The sequence below is a fragment of the Chiloscyllium plagiosum genome, chromosome 32 (assembly GCF_004010195.1).
Source record: "Chiloscyllium plagiosum isolate BGI_BamShark_2017 chromosome 32, ASM401019v2, whole genome shotgun sequence".
NCBI lineage: Eukaryota > Metazoa > Chordata > Chondrichthyes > Orectolobiformes > Hemiscylliidae > Chiloscyllium > Chiloscyllium plagiosum.
In genome coordinates, this window is record NC_057741.1 from 39750585 (window position 1) to 39772114 (window position 21530).

General features: G+C 40.2%; 1 protein-coding gene across 1 annotated transcript in view; it reads left to right on the forward strand.

Annotated features, from left to right (window-relative positions):
• The window catches only part of LOC122539265 (general vesicular transport factor p115-like), a 73428-nt gene that overhangs the window by 975 nt on the left and 50923 nt on the right, over window positions 1-21530 (forward strand). The window contains exons 2-5 of the mRNA XM_043673967.1: window positions 6460-6546; window positions 7538-7602; window positions 17364-17443; window positions 20750-20761. Coding sequence (XP_043529902.1) covers window positions 6460-6546; window positions 7538-7602; window positions 17364-17443; window positions 20750-20761 — 244 coding nt within the window. The remainder of the gene's footprint in view (window positions 1-6459; window positions 6547-7537; window positions 7603-17363; window positions 17444-20749; window positions 20762-21530) is intronic.

A 21530-nucleotide genomic window follows, 5' to 3' on the forward strand; every position in this document is an offset into this window, starting at 1 on the left:
GCACTGTCAGAGGGTCAGGGCTGAGGGAGTGGGCACTGTCGGAGGATCAGTGCTGAGGGAGTGCTGCACTGTCAGAGGGTCAGGGCTGAGGGAGTGGGCACTGTCAGAGGGTCAGCGCTGAGGGAGCGGACACTGTCAGAGGGTCAGTGCTGGGGGAATGGGCACTGTCGGAGGATCAGCCGCCAACTGATCCATACCCTGCTGTATCCCTTGATGTTCCTCCTCATTTTCTGCAACTCCACCAGTCATTGTATCATCTGCAAAGTTATTAATTAGACCAGATATTTTTCTCCAATTCATTCATGTAGATCCCGAACAGCAGAGGTCCGTGCACTGATCCCTGTGGAACACAGCTCGTCCCAGTTCTTCACACCTTAATTGCAGTTGTGGCAGGCTCCAGCACTCCCGCTCCCATTCTATCAGATTTAACAAACTTGATATGTCGGACCTCCAGAATATTACCCATCTCTCCCTGCTGTTGTGTATCTTTGGACCATAGCTGTAGGCGTGGGTATGTTCACCAAGCTGGGAAGTTGATTTGCAGACGTTTCGTCCCCTGTCTTGGTGACATCTTCAGTGCTTTGGAGCCTCTTGTGAAGTGCTGATATACTGTCTCTGGAATTTTTGTTTCTGTTCATGCTGCTTCTGGTTGCTGGTTCTGGTGGATCGTTGTAGTGAGTGGTATATTGGGTCTAGGTCAATGTGTTTGTTGATGGATTCAATGGATGAGTGCCATGCTTCTAGAAATTCTCTGGCTATCCTCTATTTGGCTTGTCCTATGGTCGTTATGTTGTCCCAGTCGAATTTGTGGTCCTTGTCATCTGTGTGTGTGGCTACTTGGACAGTTGGTCTTGGTGTTTAGTGGCTGCCATCTTATCGCTTCTTGGAGTCAGTTAAATGTTTAGGTGAACACAGTATTTAATAATCAATGTAACTTCTTTGCCCTTTTCAAACACAGTTTGAACCTTGAAGTAATGTCCCAGTTCTGTGAAATGTAAAGTGATGTCACCATAACCTGATGATCACTGCCTTCTATTATGTAAAGGACTGTGGCCTCAAAATCACCCAAGTAGTGCCACCTGACATTCTCTGAATTCCTAGGTAGATGTACTGGAGTTATTTCTTTAATTGTTCTGCTTCTGAGCTGGCTGCAAGTCATTCAGTGGAACAAATATTTCCTGCAGAGGAAGTGGCCATTTTAAACACAAATTAGAGAAGGTGATAATGCACAGCTGGTCTGTCAGCATGGTGAAAGGACTAAAGGTTAAGTGAGATCAATCTTTTCCAGCTTGGTTCATCAGCTGAATGCACTTCACTGTTTGTGCATAACCTAAAATTCCTGAATTGAAGGAGGCTATATCATTAACTGTGGATTCATGCCACTTCCTGAGCTGTCAGTGAAGTGGACTCTTTCTGACTGCAATACCAAGGAAATATTGCCAGGATCGTGGTTTGAATAAATTGTCAGAAGTGACCTTGGTAAAATGGAGATTCCCTCTGTAATTTGCTTTTTCATCGCATTGAAGTTTAACGTATCGATAGACAGTACGTCATTTCCTCAGTGAGGATTAGGTAAATGATCTGTTTTCTGATTGGCACCAAGTCAGCAGCTGTGAAGTTCACAAGCAATCCAAGTGGATTCAATTTTGTGTATTTGGAGAAATACTTGATAATTTTCTTTACCTATGAGATGCCACAACATCGACACGTGGCAAGATCTGACTCGTTGTGCCATTCCATTGTATTATTAGAAGTATGCAAGCTTATACAGTACTCAGTTAAAACAAAAAGCATATAGATTTGATTCCAGGTTGAGTTTTGAACGTTTTTAGAATCCAAGTTTTTTTACACACACTATTTAATGTGTCCCTCAATCTGATATTTGTTAATACCCAAATTTGGGTGGTGATTGCTGTTCGGAATAAATCTGAACCCCTCAAACAAGTATGTTCCAAATTGATGTTAATTGACAATCCAAGAAACAATGAAATGAATATATGATTCAATATATCTATATGATGAAAACAGCAAGAGAAATAGGCACAGTCAGGCAACACTATATCAAAACTCAACTGCTTTCCATTTAAATAATCATGAAATGTGTTCATGAAGATCCTGCTGAGCAAAGTATTAAATAATACCATGGGCAGGCAGTTAGAATTCTCAGACTTTTATAACTGAACAGTTCCTCATTGATATTCCAGAAATAAGACTTTTAGAATTGTGTAGTCAGGTTGTTTTGCTGTAGTGAAATTCCAATGCTGATGTGTTGATACTTAGGTCGATGTCTTAAAATAGTACATTAACTTTGTCTGAGAGAGACTTAGTTATGTTCAGTCAAGGTACAAATGTTCATTAAGTTTTTGAGGAAAATTTTATAAACTTGGCTGTTACTTTTTTTAAGAATAATATTAAATATGTTCCTTTAATGTTAACCTGCAGGCACTTGGCAATAGTGAGGACTGCAGATGCTGTAAAGTCAGTTTATTAAATGTGCTGGAAAAAGCACGGCAGGTCGAGCAGCAGCAGAAGAGCAGGAGAGTTGACATTTCATTATTGAAGGGTCCTGCCCAAAATGTCAACTCTTCAGATGCTGCTTGACCTGCTGTGTTTTGTCCAGTACATTTTATTGAACCTGTAGGCACTGCTTCATTCTAGCTGAATGCACTTCCTTTAGTTATTATTGGAAATGAATCATACTGTTGCAATCCTTTGCTGGTGAGAATACTTGACGAGTGATATGGATGTTGCTGGTAGTGCCAGCATTTGTTGCTCATCCCAAACTTCACTTGAGCTAACTTGTTGGGCCATCTCAGGGGGTGGTTCACAAGATTCTCAACCTAATCCCAATTTACAGTTTTTGGCTATATTCTTGTAGGTTGATGCTCTTTGGTACATATCCTGGCACATTTTTAAATGAGTTTTGGGTTTCTGCCTTTACTCCCTTTTCAGTCAGAGTGTTCCAGACCTCACCCCATTCTCTTTTTTTTTTCTACTAATAACTTTAAGTGCATGCCCTGTACTCGCTGACTTTGCCAGCGATGTTGCTGTGGTTCTGAGGTCTTGTGTGGGCCAGACTGGGTAAGGATGGCAGATTTCCTTTCCCATTGGCATGGGTGAACTTTAGAATCTTTTTGCAACTATTGATTCTATCTGTCATGATTTTGTTACTGGGGCAACTGGCTTTATGCTACAAGTGTTATTTATTGCATCAGCTGCCATGATGAGATTTGAACTGATGTCTCCAGAACGTTAACCTGAGCCTCTGGGTTAATTATGTCTCGACATTACCACCTTTCCATCATCTTATTTTTCATAGTTCAGTGGAAAATCAGTTGATTGACCACAGTTCTCAGCTAAAAGGTCCAGGACAGTTTCTGCATCAGGTTTTCAGGATGGACACTGATTATTCTTGGTTATTAGAACACACCAGTTAGGAGCAGAAGTGGGCCATTTGGCTGCTTGAGTCTACTTCATCTTTTCAGATCAGATTGTGCCCTCAACTCTGTATTTTTGTTCCTCTTGCTGATGCCCTGAGATTCTTGATTAACCAAGGAGGTCATTCTATGCTGCCTTAAAATATTCAAAGATCTCCATTTCTAATGCTGTGTGGCGAAGAATGTTCCTCAGATTTTTCAATCCTCTGAGAAAAGAATATTCCCTTCTTGTAAATGGGCAATCTCTTATTCTTAAACTTTGCTGCTTCGTTTTAATCTCTCCCATAAGGAGAAGCATCCACTCTGTCAAGTCCCCACTGGACCTCTCTATGGTCCAATATGGTCACCTTTCAGTTCTTTAAACTCCTCTGCATACAAACCCAACATGTCCAGGATTTCCTCAAAAGAGAACACCCACCCCATTCAGAAATCAGTAGAATGAACCTTCTGTGAACTGTATGTAATGCAGTTATGTCCCTTCTGAAATAAGGGAGCCAAAACTGTGTGTCGTACTCAAGATGTGGTGTCACAAATATCTTCTACGATCCTTCCTTTTGTATTTAATTTATCTTGCTAATCACTTACTGTATGTGCAGATTAATTTTGATTTATATACCAGAGTGCCGAAATCTTTCTGTACTTCAATTCTGCAGTATCTTTCTTTAAATAATATGGGACCTTTTTTAATTCTTTCTATCAAACTGGACGCATTCATGCTCTCCTACATTTCACTCCACTTAGCAGTTTTTTTATTCTCCACTCAAACTATTTGTATCCCCTTTAAGACATCCTGATCTTCTTCACAACTTACTTTCCAAGCTACCTTTATCAGCAAATTAATGACCATATATTTGGTTCTTCATCCAAATCATTGATGTAGATTGTAAATAGTTGAGGCACGGTGCTGATCCCTATGGCACCTCAGTCATAGAGTCTTACAGCACAGAAACAGACCCTTCGATTCAACTGGTCTGCGCCGACCAAACATCATAATCTAACTTAATCCCATTTGGCTCATATTCCTCTAAACCCTTCCTATTCATATACTTATCCAGATACCTTTTTAAATGTTGTAATTGTGTCAGCCTCCTCCACATCCTCTGGCAGCTCGTTCCATACATGCACCATTGTCAGCGTGAAAAGGTTACCCCTTGAGTCCCTTTTAAATCTATACCCCTCGTGATTTTGTCACCTTCTAAAAGGACACCCCTCAGCCTCCAACGCTCCCAGGAAAATAGCCCCAGCCTATTCAGCTGTACTTCAAACCCTCCAGACTCGGCAGATTCTTTGTAAATCTTTTCTGCACTCTCTCAAGTTTAACAACATCCTTCCTATCCTTTCTTGGAGAGATACTAAGAATTATCTAAAGTACTCCATCTAAGCCTAACCGAAGTGTTTTTTTAAATTAAAATCTGATCTATTTGCTTTTATGTTCTGTTCCTCTATTTACAAATCCAAGTAGTCATATATTGTTTATTAACTTATCCTACCAGCTTTAAAGATTGCTGTATTTTGACACCAAAATCTTTCTAATTATCTACTTGTCATAATCATGGTATTTATGGCACACTGCTAGGTTTCTGTATTGTACCTTTGCAGATCGCAAAACTTTACTCCTGTGTATTATACTCCACCTTGATCCTCCTCATCAATTATGTACCAACCATCAATTTCCTCCGAATCTCACGGTTCTGGATTTAAGTCCTACTTTGGGTTTTGAATCAAGACCAACATTCTAGTGCTGTACTGAGAGTGTGTTGCACTGAGAGGTGCTACCTCAGATGAGTTATTAAATGGATGCCTCATCTTCCAGTTTGGAGGCTGTAAAAGATCCCATGGTATTATTTCAAAGATGAGGACAGGATTTATCTCCTGGCCTAAATTTATGTCTCACTCAACATCACCATAAACAAATCATTTGGGCATAACTTATTGTTGATTGTGGGAGTGTGCTGAGTGCACTCCTTTGTTGCTGTGTCTCCTACAACAGTGACATTTAAAAAAAATTTACATAGGCTGCAAAACACTTTGAGATACCCAGTGGTTAGAAATGCTAGATAAATGCAAATCTTTTTCACATTGCGCCAAGTTGTCTATGTCATCCCAATATCTCCAAACATCCTCATCCCGATCTTCTACTTTGTCAAGTTATTTAGAATGCTCGTCCTCTCACCTGAGTCTTTGTCACTTGCAAGTAATAGACGATTCTAAAATTGATTGCATGCATATGTCAATGCAAATTACCTCCATAGTCTGAAAAAACCCATTCTCTGCTTGCTGTCACTCATCCAGTTCTGTGTCATACTTTGTTGAATAGCTTCCAAAAAATTCAGTCAAGTTAATCAGGTGCAATCTGTCCTTCATAAATTGATTGTTGAATTGCACTGACTTAACTCTTGTCTTATAGAATCCCTACAGTGTGGAAAGAGGCCATTCAGCTCATCAAGTCTTCACTGACCCTCCAAAAAAAGCCCACCCAGACCCCCCCCCTCAAGAAAAACCTCAATCCTCATAATTTTGCATTTACCATGGCTTTCCCACCTAGCTAACACATCCCTGGACACTATGGGTATGGGCAATCCAGCCTGATCTGCACGTCTTCAGACTGTGGGACGAAACCGGAGCACCCGGCAGAAATACATGCAGACGAAGGGAGAATGTACAAGCTCACACGGACAGTGACCCAGGCCAAACCCAATCCTAGATCCTTGGTGCGGAGAGTCAGCAGTGCTAACCACTGAGCCATTGTGCTGCCCAACATTATAAATTGAATTAAATAACATTTATTTTATTCCTGATTGTGGTCTCCACCAGCTTGACAACCCAATAGATCCCCATTTATACCTACAGTTTTCTTTAGCTAACTAAACCTCTATGCATGTTAGTCAGTTGTGCCCACACTAGAAGCTCTGATTCCATGCAGTAATCTTTGTGGCAGTGTAAAATGCATGTTTTGGCAGTTAAACTAAAAGGTTTCCAATTTTTAAAAAAATCAAATTGTTATCCTTTTTTTTTGGAACAGGTTCAGAAGCTATGTGACCGCGTTGCCTCTTCAACACTACTGGAGGATCGCAGAGATGCAGTCCGTGCACTCAAAGCATTATCCAAAGTATATCCTTATTTCTGCATTTATCAAATTTCCAATCTGCTTTGTTTGAAAGTGTGTATTTTATTTTAAGTGGAGTATGGTTTGAAAACCATGTGGTTATCAGAAAGCTAGCTTCCATTAAGAGTTGATTGTGCTGTCTGACATTTGAACGTATACAGATCAACCTATGGAGGCCTATTAATTTTTATCCAATTTGAATAAAACTGGCATTATAATATTTTCAAGGTACTCCATGGTAGGGACCCAAGAGTGAGGAAATGAGGATCAATCTTGAGTTTCACCAAATTAATTCATGTGGAAGCAAGTTCCACATTTGTATCACTCTTGGTAAAGAAATTTCTGCTGAATTCCCTGTAAAACAAGCACCTGTTTCATTTAGCTTGTGCTACCTGTAAGAATGTGGTAGAATATGGATGTTAATCAGTGGTGTTGTCACAACTGAAGCTGAGGAGTTATTAGTAACTGGCTTCTATGTACAACCTGTAGTTTTGGGCTTCCCACAATTTTCTCTGTAATCTAACAAACCCCACCAAAATTTTAAAGACTTCTCACATGTCATTCCTCTGCTTTTCTAGAGGAGAGAGTCCCAGCCTTACTGATGTTATTTGATCATTGTACTTCCTCATTTTTGTGACATTGACAATATTTTGTGCATTTTCTCCTGTAATTTTTTATCCTGTTTTGTGTAGAAACAGAGACAATGCACAGTACTGCAATATGGTCCCTCAACATTCTTAAGTGCAACGTGTTTTGCATTCTGTTCCTTTGTAAATGATCTGTAATGCCTTTTATTTTGTGGCTTTGTAAAGTGTTGCTGCTTCTGACAACGTTCAGCTCTGTACCTTAGTGCCCTCCACCTTGTTTATATTCTCTTGCTTTCCAAGGACTCTGTGGTCTCTTTATTCCCAATAGTTATCTTGAAAAAGATCTCCAGACCAATACCTGACCATTTGGAGGAGTCCTCAAAAATGGTTTTTTTTATTTTGTTTAGAAATATCGCCTTGAAGTGGGCAGTCAGGCCATGGAACACCTTGTTAATGTGCTGCAGACAGACCGGTAAGTACGTTGCTGTATATGATAAAGGCACATGGCACTGTGAGAAAGTTTTGTCTGATGATGGATATGGTCATAGTCTGCATCCAGAAATTGTCTTTGTATTTGTTTTTAAGTTAATTAAAATCCTATAAACTCATCTAACTTATAGATTGGAATTGGAAGGAGATTGACAGTTACTCTGCTTCTAAACAATCTTAAAAATGAAGTGATGACATTGCATTGAACAGAGACAGTGTTAAATTTAGTATTGTCCTGGAAGGATGCTGCCTTTGTCTGATTTCAGTCATGCTACCTAGTCAAATCTTGTATCTAAGATATGATTTTTAAAAAAGTAAGATACTTACTATGCCTTTGCAATGTGTTCTGTTTTCAAATTACTATGCTGCATTGATTGGGATTTGAAGGATGGAATCTGTTGTTGCGTAACTAGTTTGCCAATTGGTGCTGCAGTGATCTGTCATGGAACCATTGCTGTCTGGTTTTAGAATTTGATCCTGTTGACTTTGAGCTTGGCATAACATCTGGGATCCTTTTTGGGCACCTCAGTATTTTATTGGTAAAGGAGCTGTATCCAGGAGCAAACCAAGATGAGCTCTGCTGAAGAGTCATTTAAGTTCAAAACATTAGCTTGCTGCCTCTCCATGGATGCTGCCTGACCTGCTGTGATCTCCTGCATTTATTGTTTTCAGTTCAGATTCCAGCATCTGCAGGATTTTCCTCCTGTAAGATGAGCTATGCATGGTTACTTAGAATTAATGTAACAAGTCTGAAGTTGGGTGAGTTAAAGCCCTGAAGGTTCAAATAGCTGTCAAATGAATGCATGTTCATTGCCATCAAATTCTACCTTGGATTAGTGTTTGGCTCCTCAATTTTTGAAATTTAGAATGCAGCAAGATACAAGTATAACCACTGACCTTATTGTGACTAAATGATTGTCTAAAGTACTTAATCATTTCCTTGTCTGTACTCTTGGGTAAAGGTTATGAAAAAAATGAAAACTGAATTAGTTGTATTTTCCTCCTCCTGAGCACATATTGGGAAAATTTTAAGATTTAAACTTTTGTCTTCTCTTTTCCTTTGTTCGCTGATGTTGAAAATATCCTTTTTATTCGAGAGTCTGAATGAAGGCCTAAAAGTTAGCTGCTGTCTTTGTGATCTCCTCGTGCAGTCATTCAGCTCAGTCCTGGTTCATGTTCCCACAGGCTGTTATGTTGCACGCAAATACTAATTGTGGTTCTACATCTGTTTATGTTGCTGTTAGCAGTCCTTTCTTTTGTCTCAGTTATTGAGTACATGCCAGTGTATAATGTCCAGTTATCTCATAGTGAGATTAATGAGTAAGGAGGAGTCGGTATTGTGTTGGTAATGTCACTAGATAGTAAACCATAAGTCTCGTCAAATGCTCTGGAGACATGCTTCTAAATCCCACCATAGAAGCTAGTGGAATTGAAATTCAATGAATGAATTTAAAACTAGCCTCTGTAAGGGTGACCATAATATGGGATCATTGGTTCACTAATGTCCTTAAGGGAAGGAAATCTACCATCCTTAACCCAGTCTGACTGTGTGACTCTAGAGCTGCAGTAATATGGTTGACTCTTGCAGTTAAGACTGGGGATAAAATGCTGGTCTTTGCAGTGACACCCATGTCTCATGAAGGACTAAAGGAAAATACATTAATAATGGCTTTGTTTCCTTGATCAATAACATGGCTTGATTAGACAATGTGTATTAAAATGGCACGCTGCTTTATCGAATGCAGTCCCTATTAAAAATAATCCATACAGCTGACAAGTCTGCAATCAAGGAGATGGGTCAGCGTTATGACTCCACAGATCTTTATTTCACTGTTGTAATGTAGCTTTCCAAAGTAGCTTGGCTACAGCTTCTATTAGCAAGCTATATTCCATGAAATAAACTTTTCTCATCAATGCACTGGAAGAGGGTTACCTCAGATTACAACAGGATCTTGACCAAATGGGCCAATGGGCTGAGAAGTGGCAGATGGAGTTTAATTCGGATAAATGCGAGGTGCTGCATTTTGGGAAAGCAAATCTTAGCAGGACTTGTACACTTAATGGTAAGGTCCTAGGGAGTTTTGTTGAACAAAGAGACCTTGGAGTGCAGGTTCATAGCTCCTTGAAAGTGGAGTCGCACGTAGATAGGATAGTGAAGAAGGTGTTTAGTATGCTTTCGTTTATTGGTCAGAGTATTGAGTACAGGAGTTGGGAGGTCATGTTGCGGCTGTACAAGACATTGGTTAGGCCACAGTTGGAATATTCTTGTATCCTTCCTATCAGAAGGATGTTGTGAAACTTGAAAGGGTTCAGAAAAGATTTCCAAGGATGTTGCCAGGGTTGGAGGATTTGAGCTATAGGAAGAGGCTGGACAGACTGGTGCTGTTTTCCCTGGGGCGTCGGAGGCTGAGGGGTGACATTATAGAGGTTTACAAAATTATGAGGGGCATGGATAGGGTAAATAGGCAACGTCTTTTCCTTGGGGTCGGGGAGTCCAGAATAGAGGGCGTAGGTTTAGGGTGAGAGGGGAAAGATATAAAAGAGACCTGAGGGGCAACTTTTTCACACAGAGGGTGGTATGTGTATGGAATGAGCTGCCAGAGGAAGTGGTGGAGGCTGGTACAATTGCAACATTTAAGAGGCATTTGGATGGGTATATGAATAGGAAGGGTTTGGAGTGATATGGGCAGGGTGCTGGCAGGTGGGACTGGATTGAGTTGGGATATCTGGTCGGTATGGACGAGTTGGACTGAAGGGTCTGTTTCCACGCTGTATATCTCTGACTGTGACTCTAAGATAACAATAAATTCTGATCAAAACTTCTTTACACTCCAGATATAAGCTGTCAACTGCATCTTTTACCTGGAAAGAAATACACTGGACAACTGATTAAACTTCTGTTTTATAAAAGCAAACAAAAAAAGTCAGCCTCTAGTATACTGGGCAGATTAGATTAAATATTTGATTTTGAAAATAACAGCATGGGCGAGTTGAATTGAAGAGTCTGTTTCTGTGCTGTACAACTGAGACAAATCCAAATCAGTAACAAGGAACTCATTTGCTTTTCAAAACATCATTTTTCATAGATGCAATCAACTAGCATTTTGCCATACTTTTGATTGGGTCAATATTGTTTTAAGATGAAGCAAATTGGTCTGCTGTTAACAAATTACTCCTGCAAGGTCTGAAATCCTCGCTGAGTTTTCTGGCTAATGATTACTGATTGCTGTCAAACACAGGAATTCATTGAAGATCCTTTCCTCAATAACGTTGCAAAGTAATATTTTTGCAGAATGTACAGATGACAAATGTTATAACAGTCTTAACACATGAAGAAATATAGAGTGGACTGATTTAGATTTGTCTCATGGAGTCATACAGCACTGAAAATGACTCTTTGGTTCAAATTTCCCAAACTAAACAAGTCCCACTTACCTGCATTTGGCCCATATCCATCTAAACCTTTCTTATTCATATACCTGTCCAACTATCTTTTCAATCTTGTAACTGCATCTATCATTTTCTCTGGAAGTTCATTTCACATACGAAACACCCTCTTTGTGAAAAATGTTACCCCTTGGGTACCTTGTAAAACTTTCTCCTCTCACCTTAAAAATATGCCCTGTAGTTTTAAATTCTGTGGCAACCATGTAGTTGCATTAGAACAAAGAACAATAAGCAGTACAGCTCAGGAACAGGCCCTTTAGCCCACCAAGACTGCAGTGACACATGCCTTTCTAATCTTTAAAAACAGTTTCCCTATTTCTTGTCCATTCATGTGTTCATCACAATGCCTCATAAATGTTGCCATCGTATTCATCTCCTCTGGCACTGCTTTCGAGACACATAACCACTTTCCATGTTTTTAAAAAAAAATTCCTCTCGAGTCTCCTTTAAATTTTGACGATCCATTCTACCCATGCCTCATAATTTTGTAAACTTCGATCAGGTCACTCCTCAGCCTCCGATGCTAAGTGAAAACTAACCAAGTTTGTCCAATTTCTCCTCATAATTAATACCTTCCAAATCAGGTATCTTCCTGGTAAACCATTTCTGTACCCCCTCCAAAGCCTCCATGTCCTTCTGGCAATGAGGTGACCAAAACTGTATATAATATTCCAACGTGACCTAACTAAAGTTCTATTCGGTTGCAAAATGACTTGCCAACTATTGTACAATATACCGATGAAGGCAAGCATGCCATATGCTGTCTTGACCACCTTATCCATATGTGTTGCCACTTTCAGGGAACTGTGTACCTGTACACTCAGATTTCTCTATATGATGTTATTAAGGGTTCTGCCACATACAGTATACTTTCTCCTGCACTAGATCTTCCAAATGCAGCATCTTGTATTTGTCTGATTAAACACCATCTGCCTTTCTACTGCCCAAATCTCTGTCTATATCCTGCTGTATCCTCTGGCAGTAGTCCACACCATCTGCAAGCCCTGCAAACTTAGTAATCAGTCCACCTACATTCTCCTCCAAACCACATTTTTTCATATATATAAAACATAGCTATATATATCCCATGTAACTTCACCTTTTGTATCAGCCGACCATGAGGGACCTTGTCAAAGGCCTTGTGGAAGTTCATGGGGACAAAATCTACCGTCCTGCCCCCATAAATCATCTTTGTCCCTTGCTGGAAAAGCATTCAAGTTTTTGAGACACAACATTTCCTGCATAAAACTACATTGCCTGTTGCTAATTGGTGCATATTTTCTCAAAGATGAGTAAATCCTATCCCTAAAAATATTCTTCAGTAATTTCCCTACTACTGACTTAAGGTTTACCAGCATGTAGTTTCCCAAATTATCCTTATTGCCCTGAAGCAAAGGAACAATGTTGGCTATTCTCTAGTCCTCTGGGAACTCTCCTGTGACTAAAGAGGATACAGAGAGTTATTAAAGACCTTATCTGCTTCCTTTAGCTCCATGCATAATTTTCCTCCTTTGAGTTGACTTACTCTTTCCCTAGCTGCTACTTTCTTCCTTATCTATATATAAAATACTTTGGGATTGTCCTAATCCTGTTTGCCAAAGACATTTCATATCCCCTTTTAAAGTCATAGAGATGTACAGCACAGAAACAGACCCTTCGGTCCAACCCGTCCATGCCGACCAGATATCCCAACCCAATCTAGTCCCACCTGCCAGCACCCAGCTCATACCCCTCCAAATCCTCCCATTAATATACCCATCCAGAAGTCTTTAAATGTTGCAATTATATTAACCTCCACCACTTCCTCTGGCAGCTCATTCCATACACTTACCGCCCTCTGCATGAAAAAGTTGCCCCTTAGGTCTCTTTTATATCTTTCCCCTCTTGCCCTAATCCTATGACCTCTTGTTCTGGACTCCCCTACCTCAGGGAAAAGATTTTATCTATTTACTTTATCCATGCCCCTCATGATTTTATAAACCTGTATATGGTCACCCCTCAGCCTCCGATGCTCCAGGCAAAACAGCCCCGGCTTATCTTCCTATAGCTCAAATCTTCCAACCCTGGCAACATCCTCGTAAATCTTTTCTGAACCCTTTCAAGTTTCTCAATATCCTTCCGATAGGAAGGAGGCCAGAATTGCATGCAATATTCCAACAGTGGCCTAACCAATGTCCTGTACAGCCACAACATGACCTCCCAACTCCTGTACTCAATACTCTGACCAATAAAGGAATGCATACCAAGTGCTGCCTTCACTATCCTATCTACCTGCGATTCTACTTTCAAGGAGCTATGAACCTGCAGTCCAAGGTCTCTTTGTTCAAGCAACACTCCCTAGGACCTTACCATTAAGTGTATAAGTCCTGCTAAGATTTGCTTTCCCAAAATGCAGCACCTCACATTTATCTGAATTAAACTCCATTTGCCAGTCCTTAGCCCAGTGGCCCATCTGATCAAGATCCTGTTGTAATCTGAGGTAACCTTTTTCGCTGTCCACTGCACCTCCAGTTTTGATGTCATCTGCAAACTTACTAACTATACCTCTTATGCTTACATCCAAATCATTTATGTAAATGACAAAAAGTAGAGGACCCAGCACCGAGATCTGTTGCAGTGTTCCTTAACGCAAGTTCAAAGAACAACACTTCATTTTCCACTTGGGGATTCTGTTTCTGTTCTTCTCATTCCTGAAGAAGGGCCTGTGCCCGAAACGTCGAATCTCCTGTTCCCTGGATGCTGCCTGACCTGCTGTGCTGTTCCAGCAATAAAGTTTCAACTGAAGTCCATATAGATCACATCTACCACTCTGCCCTCATCAATCCTCTTTGTTACTTCATCAAAGAAATCAAGTTTGTGAGACATGATTTCCCATGCACAAAGTCATGTTGACTATCCTCATAGGTTCCTGATGAAGGGCTTTTGCCTGAAACGTCAATTTCGCTGCTCATTGGATGCTGCCTGATTTGCTGTGCTCTTCCAGCACCACTGATCCAGAATTTGGTTTCCAGCATCTGCAGTTATTGTTTTTACCTCTGTTTTTACCTCTATCCTTAATCAGTCCTTGCCTTTCCAAATACATGTCCATCTTGTCCCTCAGGATTCTTTTAGCCCTCTCAATTCTTTATTTGTGTTCTTTCCAGCTATTTTTGTATTATTCGAGGGCTCCGTCTTCAGTTTACTAAACCTTATGCCTCCATTTTCTTTTTAACTAAGCTCTTATTTTCTCTGGTCATCCAAGATCCCCGAATCATACCAACCTTAGCTTTCATTTACACAAGAATATGATTGTAATGTACAAAAATAGTTAAGCACTAGCCTCTTGAATGTTACATTTGTTTGCACTTGAGTCATTTGCACAGAGAATTGATGGGACGAATGATCTGGTTTTGTGCTACCTTCAGTGGGTGTGACTGGCTGAACCAACATTTAATGCCTGTCCCTAATTGCCCTTGACAAGGTGGTGATGAGCTGCCACCTTGAACTGCTGAAGTCCATATGCGGGCTTCGAGATGCACACAATAATGCAGAATTGCCGAGCAGAACCTGATAGCCAAGTTCCGAACCCATGAAGACTGCTTCAACAGTGATCTTGGGTTCATGTTATGCTACGTGTAACCCCACCATACTGTTCTGTGTTTATAAAATCTACCTTACTGTCCTGTTTTAACACCATCACCTTGATAAGTTATAACCTCTTTACTTTAATCGGTTTGTACAGTTTTAGATTACTTGTTACTTTAGACCATCAGAATCTGACTCTTATACCTATCATTATTCCAGCCGTTGTGTTTGTCTTCAGCACCACCTTATTTTTAACTTTTTAAATTGGCTCTTTGCCTCCTTTTAATTAGATTATAGGTCATCACCTTCACTTTTCAGCTGTTGACAGTTTGCTCATACTGTCTGACACTTCTAATCATCTACAGAGACTTCTTATTTAGCCTGTCCACACTCCACTCTCGCTGTTTGTATGATCTTTTGATTTGTGTCTATAAACTCTTTGCTTGTATGTTTTTCTTCACTTCACCAGACAAAGGGGCAGCGCTCTGAAAGCTTGTGATTTCAAATAAACCCGTTGGGCTATAACCTGGTATTGTGTGTATCGTGTGATTTCTGATGTAATCCAGTCGGCTTCACTGCTCACCACCAAATCCAGAACTGCATGTTCACAGCGTGTTCTACCACAAGCTGCTCCAAATAAACCATTGCGTAGACATTTTGGGCAATGTTATAGCTGTATTGGAACAGCTTGGCTAGGGGTGTGGCAACTTCTGGGACTTATGTCTTCTATTCTATTATTTCGTCTTTTCTGTATCCAGTGCGTCCAACCATTTTTAAGAATCATGAAGAATGAGCTAAATTGGCTGAAGACTGGTATCTGTGATGCTGGGAACTACAGCGGGGAGAGGTCAAAATGGATCATTGTCTGAAAGTGTGGCGCTGGAAAAGTACAGGAGGAGCAGTAGAGTTAACGTATTGGGCTTAAGCCCTTCATTGGGGAGGGAAGGAGGTTAAGAGATAAGTAGTGGGGTTGGGAGAATGTAGTTGGAAAGGCAATAAGTAGATGTAGGTTGGGGGTGATATTGAGAGGTCGGAGGGGAGTATGGAGCAGCTAGGTGGGAAGGAAGATGGACAGGTAGGACAGTTCAAGACAGTGATGCCAAGTTGGAGGATTAGATCTGGGATAAGGTGGGGGGGGGGAGAGGAGATTAGGAAACTAGTGAAGTCGGCGTTAATGCTATGTAGTTGGAGGGTCCCAAGGCAGCAGATGAAATGGTCTTCCTCCATGCGTTGGGTGGCTAGGATTTGGTGGTGGTGGAGGCCCAAGACTTGCATGTCCTTGCAGAATGGGGCGGGGAAGTTGAAATGGTCGGCCACAGGGTGGTGGGGTTGTTTGGTGCATGTATCCCAGAGATGTTCCCTGAAATGTTCCGTGAGTTGGCAACCTGTCTCCCCAATGTAGAGGAGACCACGTTGACAGCAACGGACACAGTAGATGAGGTGTTTGGATGTGCAGGAAAATCTCTGGATGTGGAAGGATCCTTTGGAACCTCCAAATTTCCCCTTCCACCTCATCCCAGATCCAACCCTACAACTTGGCACCTCCCTGTTGAACTGTCCTACCTATCCGCTCCACCCTCCCCTCCAACCTATCACTATTACCCCCCCTTGCATCTAGCTATCGCCTTCCCAGCTACCTCCATCCCCAACCTCCTATTTATCTCTCAGCCCCTTTCACCACTCACTCCCCCACCACCCCTCCAAATTCCTGCTGAAGGGTTTACGCCCAAGATGTCAACTCTCCTGTTCCTCGGATGCTGCCTGACCGTCTGTGCTTTTTCAGCACCACATGTTTTGACTCTGATCTCCAACATCTGCAGTCCTCACTTTCACCAAGATGGATCATCCCCTCAGCACTTCTGGCTGAAGATTGTCGCAGATATTTCAGCCTTGTCTTTTGCACTAATGTGCTGGGCTCCCCCATCATTTGAGGGGGCGGATATTTCTGAAGCCGCCCACTCAAGTGAATTGTTTGGTTATCCATCACCATTCCTGACTGGATGTGGCAACACTGTAGAGCTGAGATCTGATCCATTTGTTGTGGGCTGCTTAACTCTGTCTATCATGCTGTTTGGCATCTTACATCCTGTTTCATAGCTACACCAAATTGACATCTCATTTTTAGGTATGCTGGTGCTGCTTTGGTCATGGCCTCTTGCCCTCTTCATTAAGCCATGGAATCAGCCCTGGTTTAATGGTAATGCCAGAGTGAGGGGTACGCCAGCCCATTAGGTTGCATATTGTGTTGGAGTATAATTCTGCTATAATGGCCTAGTCTATCCCATTTAACAAAGTGTCATGCAACACAATTTTAAGTTATTAATCAACATGAAGTCTGCTTGCATTGATGTTATGATAGTTTTAGTTTTGTTGTCTTCTATCTTTATTTATGATGCAAGCACTTCTGTTTCAAAGTAATTATTTGGAACTGTTGATAGCAACCCCTGTGTGTGTTGCTCCATGGAATTGCCAAGTGTTCGTGCTATTGTGACAAGAATAAGAATATTATGAGATGCAACATGTTGACTTGCAGCAAGTGTTTGGGTGACTTCAGGTTTTTTGTTAGAACTTATCCTTAACTATTCCACCTGATTGATGCAGATTGAAGACATTTGCAGGGAGACAAACCGTTAACCTTTGAATCCAATGACCTTTAGTCAGAACCAGTGTTGCCATTTTGGTTTTACATGTTTGGAGTTGAAAAGATATTTATATCTTCTATTATTTCTCCAGTTCAGACTCTGAAATTATTGGCTATGCATTGGATACTCTTTGCAATCTGATCTCCAATGAGGTTGAAGAGGAGGAGCCAGGTATGTAGAACATTTCTGTACTCCCATTGCTTACCAGTGAAACTTTCTAATTAGACCTTTGTAATTCTTAATGTTCACAGATTATTTTTCTAGGAATTCAATGTGTTATTTACTTTGCAGCTTGCTTTATTGTAAATTTTTGAAAATAGACAATTTCACAGGTCTTCATTGAGCAAAGATTTGCCACATGAACGATTAAGTAGTTGGACACTGAAACTTTTAGGTCTATGTTATCAGATGACTGAAATCAGAATTAAAATGAGATGAAACAAAATTAGGTTATCTTTCTCTCAAATACAACTGTTTCTTCATTCTTCCCTTAATATAACTAGGCAGGCTGTTGTATAGTGGTAATGTCCCTACTTCTGAATTCTGAGGCCTGAATTCAAGACCCACCTGCTCCTGCACGGTTGGGGGAGCAGATTAGGGATTGAATTGAGAAGGAATTTCTTCACCCAGAACTTTGTGAATCTATGGAATTCCCTGCCCAGTGAAGTAGTTGACGCTATTTCAGTAAATGTTTTTTAAAGCTAAGTAAATGTTTTTTTTTCAACAATGAAGGAATTAAGGGTCATGGTGAGAGGGCAAGTAAGTGGAGCTGAGGCCACGAATGGAACAGTCATGATCTTATTGAATGGTGGAGCAGGCTCGAAGGGCCAGATGGTCTATTCCTGCTCCTAGTTATGTTCATATGTTCTAACATAACTAGGCAGGCTATTGTGTACTGGTAGTGTCCCTACTTCTGCATTAGGAAGCCTGGCTTCAAGATCCACCTGCTCCTGAATATCTCTGAACATGTTGATGAGAAAAATCTCTTAATATAACTAGGTGAGTGGAAGAAAACTGGATGAAGCATGTCTTTTTTAATCGGGCAGTGCATAAGGGAGAACCTTGCAGGAAGTGCCATGTTTGGAAGTGTATGCAGTACGTAAGAGTTCTATACAATGAGTAGATAGACATGCTGCTTGGTGGGTTGACAGTTTTGTATTTATGTCGAATCATAAAACTGAGATGAAGCGTGTCAACAAAAATAGACCATTTGACCAATCTCTGTCAGATGAAAGAATGATCCAACATATTGTCACTCCCAGACTTTATCTATATGTTGTAGGTTATAGCTCTCTCAGCGCATATCTGCATTTTTAAGAATTTGAGGGTGTCTGCTTCCACTATCCTCGCAAGCAGTAAGATCCAGCCCTCTACACTCTGGATGGTCCCTGATATAGTGCCCACAAGGGTGTAGGGGTTAGCTTTTTTAAGTCACTTCATATTGTGATATAAAATGGTTAACCAATTTCAGATCTGTACTGTACATCTGTTTCCAAATATTATGCAGCAAGGCAGAATTTAATGTGCTGTCTACAATGATATGAAAGGTAAGTTTAAAAATGTCTTTCCATCAGTTTTTAAGAAACAGCAAAGCTCTTCAAATAATAAGGGATTATTATAACAAGACATAGTGCTGTGCATTATGCATTTTAAAGTTTTTAGTCATTGCTTGACTAGCACAGCATATTGGAAGCTGGGGAGAGGAGAGCTGTGGGTGTTGAAAGAGATGGAGGCAGCATTTTGGGAGCAAGAGGGTCACCAGCTGTGAATAAATCCTCACAAAGTGAGAGGAGGGATCTTGAATGAGAGTTTGAAATCTGATGTTTAGGTGAGAGTTGGAAGTTTGCTTAAGGTCTCTTCTGCAGTATTTAGGCTGAATTGGATGAACCAAGCACAAAATTTGAAGCTGTAGCTCTTGTGTCACCACAGTCTTACCAGACCATTGGGCTGCTCCTAATGAGAGAGAAGTGACTGGTGATTATTTAACCTGAGGGCCACCAGACCTCAAGTGAGTGAAGAGGTTGAGAAGGAGAATCCTTCATGGTATCCTCAAACCGATGAAGGGAATTGAACCCACACTGTTAGCATCACACTGCTCTGCAAACCTACAATCCAGCCAACTGAGCTAAACCGATTCCCAGCTCTTGACTAGAGGAGGGCTGGATAGGGTATTAGAAAGGACCAGAATAAGCTCATTGAAACAAACAGGGGAAATCTTTAGATTACAGGCAAGGCAGCTGTTAAAATTTAGTTTTCCAGTTTAAAAATGTGAAGGTGTAAGTATTGACACAGTTTTTGTGTCTTTAAATTTTGATATAAAGCAGTGACTCAACTGTGATGCAAAAACTAAGAAAATGAATACACCTTCTTAAACGTAGCTGTCTTCTAACAGTGCAATAACAATGGTGTGTTACCTGACCATATGTGAACAGCCCCACTGAGCACATGCAAATATTCAAAGACCGGCTCTTTGAGAGATTTTGTTTATGGCACGTTTGTGTTCAGGCAAGACCTTAATCAGTGCTGCTTTCTCTCTCTTGTCCTTCAAGTCTGTTAGATACTCGGATGCTGCCTGACCTGCTGTGCTTTTCCAGCACCACTATAATCTAGACTCCGAGCCATGATTTGCTTGAAATTCTTGATTCCTGTACTCTTTGCCCTGGTAATTGTTGATGAACCTTGTCAAAAACTGGGAACTTCTGCATATAATTACTAGTGTTATTTTGCCCTAGCATTCCTAGCTTTGGAGACTCTAGTTTCATTATAGTTTCTTTTCCAAATCCACACTACCACTCCTTCATCAAATTTATTTGTCTCTAAATGTTTATTTTGGAATATGCCAACTTTATTGCAAGACATTTCCTGCTACAGATGTTCAAGTTACGTACTGTTAAATATTTGGTATATTAATATGTTCTATAGAATGGAGGTTGCTATTTTTGTTTGATATTTGGGATTTCTTGATCACCTGACATGATAGCTATCTAAGCACAGTGAAACTGGAATGAGAGGTAGCAATAACCCCACCACTCAAATTACTTTGAGATTGTGACAGAACTTGGAACTTATTTCTGGTTTTAATTTTGCTGTGAAGAATCAGAGGATGGCCAAGTTAGAAGTGCAAAAAGACTTAAGCCCATTGATCCCTTTACGGTAACGTTTTGTCTCAATCAGCAGTGAGCACAAATGGAGCAAATGTTTGAACAATGTATCCCTACAGAAACTCGTGCTTAACTGTGCTATATTCTTGGAACAGCATGTCCAGATGGTTCCTTATATGGGTCAATTCTCGTGACAAAAGAAAAGTTGACCAGAATTTTTAATTTTTTTTTAAAACCAGTTTGTATTATGGCATGCTTTATCACCATATTTTGAGCATCAATGCTTCAGCATGTCTGTTACATACAATGCTTTGCATTTGTGACAATCTATTTGTCTCAGTTGATCTTTCTTCTCTTTCATGTATAAATTCAGCAGATGAATCTGAAGGTAAACTTTTACTTTTGTATGACACTTCAAATAAACTTACATACAAAAATGGCATTTCAAATTTAACAGCCTGCACACATCTTGAATGTTGACTCATGCTGGACTAATTATATTTGTTTTTAAAGGTGACTTAGTCCTTAGTGTATCTAAGTGTAATGAGAAGACAGTGTTAATAACCATGAATAAAACCAATTTTAATTGGCATGTGTGTTACAGACAACTTCTGAAAATGCATGTTTATTTCCTCCTAATAAAATAATACTTCTGCTTTGGAAGGTTGCTTGATTTAACCAATATCTTGGAAAATAAGAGCAACTTAATTACTAACCTTATCAGAGAACAAAGCTTTCAACACAACTCAAAGCAGATATGTTTTGAGCATTTTCCCTTAACAGTGCATGATGGCTGTCTGCTTTCAATTATTATTTTACATTTTTCAAGTATCTGCATAGGGTGGAAAACAAACCGAGCAAGGGAAATACGTTTGATTTTGAATAGCTATAATATGAAAACATTCTGGCAGCCAAAAACCAAGAGAAAGCATGGAGAGTTTTAGATTAAATGCCTTTGAAATAAACTTTGTTTTAATGTAGAAATTAGGAATAGTCCAGGCAATCTGAAAATCTGGTTGAACTGAAACGCGAACATATTGGTTTCTGATGGAGAAAAGCTATTCAGTTGCCTTTTTTTAACCTTCTCATTTTTATTCTCTTTTGCCTTATTATTTCTAATCTTTTAAGTAGAACACTTTTACTACTGCTGGGAATAT